Source organism: Callionymus lyra, chromosome 8, assembly GCF_982586985.1.
Source record: "Callionymus lyra chromosome 8, fCalLyr1.hap1.1, whole genome shotgun sequence".
NCBI classification, from domain to species: Eukaryota; Metazoa; Chordata; class Actinopteri; order Syngnathiformes; family Callionymidae; genus Callionymus; species Callionymus lyra.
This window is the reverse complement of record NC_141825.1, coordinates 7,645,495-7,655,094: the sequence shown is the minus strand read 5'-3', so window position 1 is coordinate 7,655,094 and position 9,600 is coordinate 7,645,495. Positions and strand designations below refer to the sequence as shown.

The 9,600-nt window shown below is 43.4% G+C and overlaps 1 protein-coding gene across 2 annotated transcripts in view; it reads left to right on the top strand.

Moving 5' to 3' along the window:
- Nucleotides 1-337: 337 nt before the first annotated feature.
- LOC148073525 (A-type voltage-gated potassium channel KCND2-like) overlaps nt 338-9,600 on the top strand; it is a 79,660-nt gene continuing 70,397 nt past the window's right edge. For both annotated transcript variants that reach the window (XM_087797250.1, XM_087797249.1), the window contains exons 1-2: nt 338-887; nt 1,030-2,212. In XM_087797250.1, the coding sequence (XP_087653376.1) occupies nt 1,101-2,212 (1,112 nt within the window). In that variant the 5' untranslated portion in view covers nt 338-887; nt 1,030-1,100. The remainder of the gene's footprint in view (nt 888-1,029; nt 2,213-9,600) is intronic.

Here is a 9,600-nt window from a genome sequence, read left to right as displayed (position 1 = left end):
TTTAAATTTCAGTGTACTCATGTAGTTTTTTTATATTTCAATATACTCATGTAGTTTTTTTTATATATCAATGGACTCATGTAGTTTTTTATATTTCAATGTACTCATGTAGTTTTTTTTATATTTCAATGGACTCATTTAGTTTTTTTATATTTCAATGGACTCATGTAGTTTTTTATATTTCAATGGACTCATGTAGTTTTTTTTATATTTCAATGGACTCATTTAGTTTTTTTATATTTCAATGGACTCATGTAGTTTTTTTTTTAATTTCAATGTACTCTAAAAGTACATGACACTGAAACAACACTCAAAAAACGCGGGTAACTGACTTCAATGTTGTGTTTTTTTAAAGATTCAATTCGTCTTTAAAATCCAATCAATCAAATACACAGTATTGTTAGTTTTTGATTGACACTGATAATGATATTGACGGACAAAGACATGCACGTGAGTACTTCAGGGCTGTGTGTACTTGTACACATGTGTGGCAGCAGCAGAGGAATGTTGGAGGTGCAGATCCAGGACCACTCCTCTCTGCCCGCATGTGATTGCCTCTCCTGTCTGCGAGGAAGGGGGGGGAGGGTGGTCTTGCAGTAGACGAGAGGAACAGGAGTTTATTGAGGAGTCGCTGCATCGGTGGGAGGAATACACACTCACACACACACTCACACACTAAAAAAAAGAAAAAAACCTGCGGATCATAGTAACATTCCAGCTGATCTACGCGCACTTGTTCCTCGCGCAGAGAATTGTTTAACTTGTTGATGCGACGGTTTCTTCTCGTCGTCTGGCTGCAGTGGCTGATCGATGGCTCGTGGATTATCTCCGCGGATTTCTCCTCGCAAAGTCCCCGCGGATGCTCTTTAAAGAGGTGATGTTCTGAGGTAGGTCTTTCCATCTCCTTGTCCTCCTTCTTTTATTGGAAGAAATCCGCCGCAAAGTGCCATCTCTCCGTGCGTCTTTTGCGCAGTGCAAGAGTCGAATATTTATATATTTTTTTTAAAAGGATGTTTTTTGCTCCTGCAGATGCGATTCGTCGCCTCGTAGCGCCAGTGAAGAACCAGGACCAGGGTCGCAGCAAGAACTAGGGGTCAGCAATGGCAGCAGGTGTCGCGGCGTGGCTCCCGTTCGCCCGGGCGGCGGCCATCGGGTGGATGCCCGTGGCCAGCACCCCGATGCCGGTGCCCCCGCAGGACAAGCGGAAAGCCCAGGACGGACTCATCATCCTCAACGTGAGCGGCACCAAGTTCCAGACCTGGAGGACCACCCTGGAGCGCTACCCGGACACCCTGCTGGGCAGCACCGAGCGCGACTTCTTCTTCCACGAGGAGACCAACGAGTTCTTCTTCGACCGCGACCCGGACATCTTCAGGCACATCCTCAATTTCTACCGCACCGGGAAGCTCCACTACCCGCGCCAGGAGTGCATCTCCGCCTACGACGAGGAGCTGGCGTTCTTCGGGATCATCCCGGAGATCATCGGCGACTGCTGCTACGAGGAGTACAAGGACCGGCGGCGGGAGAACGCCGAGCGGCTCCAGGACGACGAGGAGATGGACATGAACAACGAGGCGGCGCCGGTCAACCTGACGGCGCGCGAGTTCCTGTGGCGCGCCTTCGAGAACCCGCACACCAGCACCGTGGCGCTGGTCTTCTACTACGTCACCGGCTTCTTCATCGCCATCTCCGTCATGGCCAACGTGGTGGAGACGGTGCCGTGCGGGAGCCTGCCCAACAGGTCCAAGGAGGTCTCCTGCGGGGACCGTTACGCGCTCGCCTTCTTCTGCCTGGACACGGCGTGCGTCATGATCTTCACCGTCGAGTACCTGCTGCGTCTGGTGGCGGCGCCCAGCCGCTACAAGTTCATGAAGAGCGTGATGAGCGTCATCGACGTGGTGGCCATCATGCCCTACTACATCGGCCTGGTGATGACGGACAACGACCAGGTGAGCGGCGCCTTCGTCACGCTGCGGGTGTTCCGCGTGTTTCGGATTTTCAAGTTCTCGCGCCACTCGGCGGGCCTGCGCATCCTGGGCTACACCCTGAAGAGCTGCGCCTCCGAGCTGGGCTTCCTGCTCTTCTCGCTCACCATGGCCATCATCATCTTCGCCACCGTCATGTTCTACGCGGAGAAGGGCTCCTCGGCCAGCAAGTTCACCAGCATCCCCGCCGCCTTCTGGTACACCATCGTCACCATGACAACCCTCGGGTAAGGTTGCTCGAGATTAAACGTAAACTATGTTGTTGGGAAAAGAAAGAAAAAAGTTAATTGTGCGTGTTGCTAGGCGACCCGTGCGAGCCAATTAGCGGGTCCTCGGGTGTAATTGCTCTGCGGCCACAGGTGTTGCGTTGATGGACACCCGGAGCTGTGAGCGTGCGAGTCTCAGCCAATCACAGGGCTCGGCTGTGCTGCATTCACTGCCTGTCAATGAGCGATGCTCCGTCCTTCGCTCCTCCATGAATCCACAACTTTAGACTAGAGTATGTATGTAGTACTGATGAGTACATGTTGCTGCTCCTGCTCACTGTCATTGAACGCATCACAATGACCTGAACTGTGTTTGGGTTTTTTTTCTTCAAACCTGATGATCGATCACAACATTGACACTGATATTAGATCATTGTTTTTTTTTTTTTATCTGCAGTGGTCAGTACCTGAGTCAGGCATGTCCATGGATGACATCAGTCTCTGTAATAATATTGTCAAAGTCACATCCACCAGTCAAAGTAAATGAAAGAGTTGAGTTTTTAGTTTAACTTGAATGTAATGAAGCTATAATTTGGTTTAATTTATACTATACTAAACTATACTTGCACTTCTAGTTATACTAATATACACTTATACTGCTATAGTTATACTATACTACAATTATACTAGACTGCATTTTTACTACTCCACTTGTACTTCTACACTTGCACTACTACAGTTATACTATACTACACTTGTACTAATACAGTAATACTATACTATACTATACTATACTATACTTGTACTACTACAATTATACTATACTATACTTGTATTTCTACAATTATACTACAATCTACTTGTACTACTATAGTTATACTAGACTAAAGAGATACTTCTACAATTATACTAGACTACAGTTATACTACTACAGTAACACTATAATACGTTATACTATACTAGTTAAACTATATTGTAGTTGTACTACTATAGTTATACTATACTACAGGTGTACTACTCAGTTATACTATACTAAAGCTGTACTACTACAGTAACACTGTACTACATTATACCATACTACATTTTAATACTAGAGTTACACTATACAACAGTTGTACTACTACATTTATACTATACTACAGTTGTACTATATTACAATTGTACTACTACAGTTACACTATACTACAGTTGTACTACTACAGTTATACTATACTACAGTTGTACTACTACAGTTACACTATACTACAGTTATAGTACTACAGTTACACTATGCTACAGTTATAGTACTACAGTTACACTATACTACAGTTACACTATACTACAGTTATACTACTACAGTTATACTATACTACAGTTGTACTACTAAAGTTACACTATACTACAGTTGTAGTACTACAGTTACACTATACTACAGTGGAACGATCTTCCTCTCTCTTTGCGCTTGATGGAGTCTACTGACTCCTTTAAGAAACATCTTAAGACGTTTCTATTTGTTCAGGCTTTTCCTTGAATTTTCTGGAACTCCTGTGTTGTTCTCAGTATTATCTTGATCTTTAAAGTATGTACTTTTTTGAGTATTGTTTTGATTGTTTAAGCGCTTTGTGACCGTGGTCTCGAAAAGCGCTATATAAATAAATATTACTTACTTACTTACTTACTTACAGTTACACTATACTACAGTTACACTATACTACAGTTATACTACTACAGTTATACTATTCTACAGTTGTACTACAACAGTTACGCTCTTCTACAGTTATACTACTACAGTTATTCTATTCAACAGTACTACTACATACAAACCCGAGTCCAAAGTATAAAATTGTATAATAACCATCGTCAGATCAAGACAATCTAATCCATGTCAATCCTGTTTCGGCTGCGACTGAACCTGTGTTTCGTGTTTTCTCCTCACGTGATCCAGTGTCGGCTCAACCTTCATTATTCAGTGTATCGTCTTTGACGAAGTATGTCGACGTACGAACTCAGAAGAGGCGACAGTTCTGGATCAAACACGCCGATGCTCTAAAGTGGTGGAGATCCTTGATTCCATTATTCCGCCAGGTCGAGCGGCGTCTTCGCTCGCGTCTCATCGTATCTACCGTACAGTCAATGTTGGAATATTCCTCGCCTCCCTCCGTGCTGCTGATGTAGCATAAGATAATTAACCGCTCTTAAGATGATGACATCAAATTAATTTGTATTGATGAGAGCACTCAAGTGCAGCTCCGCGTGGGTTTCACTCGACGTTCCCTCGTCTGGCCCTCGGTGCTGGAAACTTGTCCACAGTTTATTTCGGTTAAACAGTAAATGCAGGGGAAGCTAAAATTAGACCATTGTTAATGTGTTTAAAAATATCTCTCGCATCTCGGATGCATGCCGGCACTGACACTCATTAATAAGAGAGAAAGTCGGAGCTGTGGAAATAATTTCTTTTAATTTGAAAGTCACACTGTCGCAGATGAAACGCTGCTCAAGTAAAAAATGCCGCAGGCTCCGCGTGGGATCCAGTGTGGTCTGAAAACAAGTTGAGCGGGTTTTTTTTCAGAAGGCAAATAAATACATATTGGGTTTATTAAAGCGGCTGGAATGCACTTCTCAAAGCTCTTTTATTCTGAGGCGACAAATGAAGCCTTGTTTATCTTCTTCTAAACATTGTTCCTGGTTGATCCTGGTGGATTGTGGTCTGATTGTGGTTCGAATGTGACCCGATTGAGGTTCGATTGATGTCAGATCATGGTCGATCCTGGTCGATCCTGGTTGAACCTGGTCGATACTGGTCAATTGTGTTCCGATCATCTTTCCAATCCTGGTCGATCATGGTGGAACCTGGTCGATCGTGGTCTGGTCTGGTCGAACCTGGTCGGTCGTGGTCCGATCGTGGTCGATGCTAGTCGATCGTGGTCCGATAATCCTTCCGAAAGTGGTCGATTGTGGCTGATCCTGGTCGATCATGGTCGAACCTGGTCGATCGTCGTCCATTTGTGGTAGATCCTGGTCGAACCTGGTCGATAGTGGTCCAATTGTGGTAGATCCTGGTCGATCCTAGTCGATCGTGGTCCAATAATCTTTCCGAAAGTGGTCGATTGTGGCTGATCCTGGTCGATCATGGTCGAAACTGGACGATCCTGGTCCGATTGTGGTAGATCCTGGTCGAACCTGGTCGATAGTGGTCTGATTGTGGTAGATCCTGGTCGAACCTGGTCGATCGTGGTCCAATCGTGGTCGATCCTAGTCGATCGTGGTCCAATAATCTTTCCGAAAGTGGTCGATTGTGGCTGATCCTGGTCGATCATGGTCGAAACTGGACGATCGTGGTCCGATTGTGGTAGATCCTGGTCGAACCTGGTCGATAGTGGTCTGATTGTGGTAGATCCTGGTCGAACCTGGTCGATCGTGGTCCAATCGTGGTCGATCCTAGTCGATCGTGGTCCAATAATCTTTCCGAAAGTGGTCGATTGTGGCTGATCCTGGTCGATCATGGTCGAAACTGGACGATCGTGGTCCGATTGTGGTAGATCCTGGTCGAACCTGGTCGATAGTGGTCCGATTGTGGTAGATCCTGGTCGATCCTAGTCGATCGTGGTCCAATAATCTTTCCGAAAGTGGTCGATTGTGGCTGATCCTGGTCGATCATGGTCGAAACTGGACGATCGTGGTCCGATTGTGGTAGATCCTGGTCGAACCTGGTCAATAGTGGTCTGATTGTGGTAGATCCTGGTCGAACCTGGTCGATCGTCGTCCATTTGTGGTAGATCCTGGTCGAACCTGGTCGATCGTGGTCCGATCGTGGTCCGATCGTGGTCGATCCTAGTTGATCGTGGTCCGATAATCTTTCCGAAAGTGGTCGATCGTGGCAGATCCTGGTTGATCATGGTCGAACCTGGTCCGATCGTGGTAGATCCTGGTCAAACCTGGTCGATCGTGGTCCGATTGTGGTAGATCCTGGTCGAATCTGGTCCGATCGTGGTCCGATCGTGGTCGAACCTGGTCCGATTGTGGTCGCACCTGATCGATCATGGTCGATCATGGTCCGATTGTGGTAGATCCTGGTCGATCTTCGTCCATCCTTGTCCAATCGTGGTCCGACTGTTGTCGATCCTGGTCAAACCTGGTGGATTGTGTTCGATCGTGGTCGACCACATTGAGATGCAAAATGAGTCTGGTTGTGTATCTTTGAGGAAGACATCGCCGCATTCATCTCAGGTTCTTCTCTTTGTGTGGCTTTAGATCGACTACACAAAGATGTTCTGACGCGTTGGAAACAAAAGAGAAACGTTCGCTGTAATGGTTGCGTCTCCGTCGCTCCATTGTGAACCGTGACAGCCCGGCAAACGGATTCACAGCCTGCCTTGAATCCTGGCAGTGGTGCAGGACGCCGCCTCGGCGGAGACCACCTGGGGAGGAAGAGTCACCGACAGTCAGTGATCCATCATTGTCTCGAGGTGTGTTTTTAAAAGACACATCTGACTCCGACTGTGAGGCTGCGTCGTGCTTGTCACCGTCGCCAAAACGCACAGACTTGAGGAAAAATGTGGCCGTTTTCTCACCCACCGCCTTTTCTATTTACAGGAAAAACAAACTGATGATTTGTTATGGAGCCCAGCACAGAGGATAATTGACCGAGCAACAGTTATTCAACTCTCGGTGCTAATGGGCAGAGAAACTTTCCAAAAGCAGCATTTTTACTGAAGCTTCAGTACTTTTTTCTTTTTTTTTTGGTAGCTTTATTATTGAGCAGAATTGATTTTAGTTTTTCCCGTTTTCCCCGAGTAACGGACTTACGGAAATCCATTTGGATTCAGAAATACTCCCGGGAGAATCGTTATTTACATAATACACAGAAGTTCAAGAGGTTCGATAAAGTCGACCCAGAGTTATTAGAGAATTGGATCCAAAAGAAATGTGGGAAGAAAACTCCTTCTCTCGACTTCCACGGAAAGTCAGCCTCGTCCATCTTAAACTATCTTCATCTACGGTGAGAAACACAAAGGACATTTTGGCAAAAGTACTTTTTCTTTGTTATTAATCTTCACTGGTCAAGTTGATCAATCACTTGCAAAAAAAGGCTTAAAAAATTTCACAAAATATAATTAACAATATGTCTTTATTTTGTGATATAGATGTAATTTAAAATAAAAAAAAGCCTTTTTCTATTCCATTACAAAGCTTATTTTTTTCAGTTTTAGGAATAACTCAATGTATAAATCAAAATACTTTGTCTTATTTGCCCCTTTATATGTTGCTCTTAAAAACGCAAATAGCTCTAAATTAAACTCATGACGGTCGTGATGTACTTGGAAAAATTCAAATAGATGGAAGCAGTTTTGATTAAATATTAATGTATATATTTGGAGAGATATGTTCATGTGTAGTGATGTATGAATAATCTTACTCCGGACCGGGTGAAACAATATTGTATCATTAACTTTTTCCAATAAAATCAAATAAAGAGTTGGTTTCATCTACACACAAGTTCCAAACACACACTGAAGAAACATGAAATGTTCGATTCATCCATGCATCATTATCATTATGGAGCATATTGGTTTCATTACAACAGCTCTCATATTATATCATATGTGGGTTTGCAAATAAAACTATCAAACTAGTGCAGTATTTTAAGAGAAAATCAACATATTTGGTTCTATGTTGGATGTGTTTTCACAATCAAGGACAATGACTGTAAGAGCTCAACTCTGCTTGATCAACTCGGATTGTGGTCAGATCGTGGTCAGATTGTAGTCGGATTGTGGTCCGATTGTGGTTCAATCGTAGCTAAATCGTGGTCAAAAATTGTCGTCCGATGGGTTCCGATTGTGGTTCAATCGTGGTCAGATCGTGGTCGGATGGTTTATGGATCATGTTTGGATTGTGGTTGGTTTGTGGTTGGATTGTGGTCGGATCTTGGTCGGATCGTAGTAAGATCTCAACTCTCCTTTTTACAGATGATGTGATCTTGTGTTGCTGAGAATATTAATTGCCACAGTAACGATTCATAAATCATCTTCTCATTATGTTAATTTTCTGAATCTTAAAGAAGGCAACATGGAACTGGGCGGGAACTGGTGATATTGAGTGTTTTTAGGTTTTCTTTTTAAAAGAAAAGTCACAAAAAAAACATTAAAAATGCTCAAGGCAGGAGAACTGGGATAACCAGAAACACGTGGAAATGTTTGAATATTCATTTGTCAGCAGATTTGGGAGGCGATGACTCAGTTCAATCTTAGCACACCTCAGAACACAGGATGGATTTAAGTGAAAAATGTGACAAGTCCATGTAGGTTCTTCATCCACGTGGTCCCGAAGAGAGTCGACTGGACTGAGTCTAGTTAAGGAAGACGTTTCACATCTCGTCCGCGAGTTCTCCTCCATTCCAAATGAGCTGGTCTCAGTGAATATCCTGCCAGAGAAAAGACTGATATATATATTCTGACATCTTCCATCCTTGGGAGGCGAAGGTGAAAAACCAGGTCAGAATTTCATTATAGGTGTCCCTCGCACAGACAACGTGATTTTCACTGGGAAATAGATGGAATTCTGACGACCATTCTAGGTAAAAGTTTCTTGCTCATCTAGTCTCATGAGTGTTTGATCTTCGATCACATTTTCTCTAGATACACTTTAGCAAAAGTGAAAGGAAGAAACCACTTTGTATAGTGTGTGTATGTCATTTGTTGGCAATAGGGTTGTCATGATCCAAGATTTCAGTAGTCGATACCAAACCCATTACATTTTTTCGATAATTTTTGATACCATGGTTAGAAAAAGAAGCCTTTACTTTGAAGTACACAACTTTATTAAATACAGAAAACCAACAAGATTTGTTGATTGATACTGTGAAAGAAAAATAAAGTTTTACTTCAAATAACATTGTGTACTAAACAGTATCGTCACAGTAAATTAAAGTAAAGTATAAGAAACAAGCACCTCTGTAGTGATTATTGCTGCATTGAAGTGTTTCTCCACCTCAAATAACTGAATGTGTGTTTAATTTGACATAGTTTTGTATAAAACTAAAAATCTCTACCTTGATCTCTTCGAATAAGTCTTTCAAGGTGAAGTTCCAAGTGTTTCTCCTTTAGTTCCAAAACTCCAGAGACATGTTTGCAGGATTTTAAAGGTTAATATTTTCTCCACATTCATCCTCGAAGCCATAGTATCTACAAATGCGACGTTGACTGGCAGGTTTATCAGTCACACGAGGTCTTTTGTTTTCAATTGAAATAGCAGAAGCAGGAGAACGTTTTGAAGACGATGGAGGTCCTTCCTCGACGCTCACAGAGCCCTAGTACCAAAGTATTGGTTCTTGTGACAACCCTAGTTGGCAATGAAAGTGATGGTTTGTGGTATATTTGAGTGTCTGTCTCTTCTTTACTAGTTCATACTCAAGTTAATGTTCCACCAAC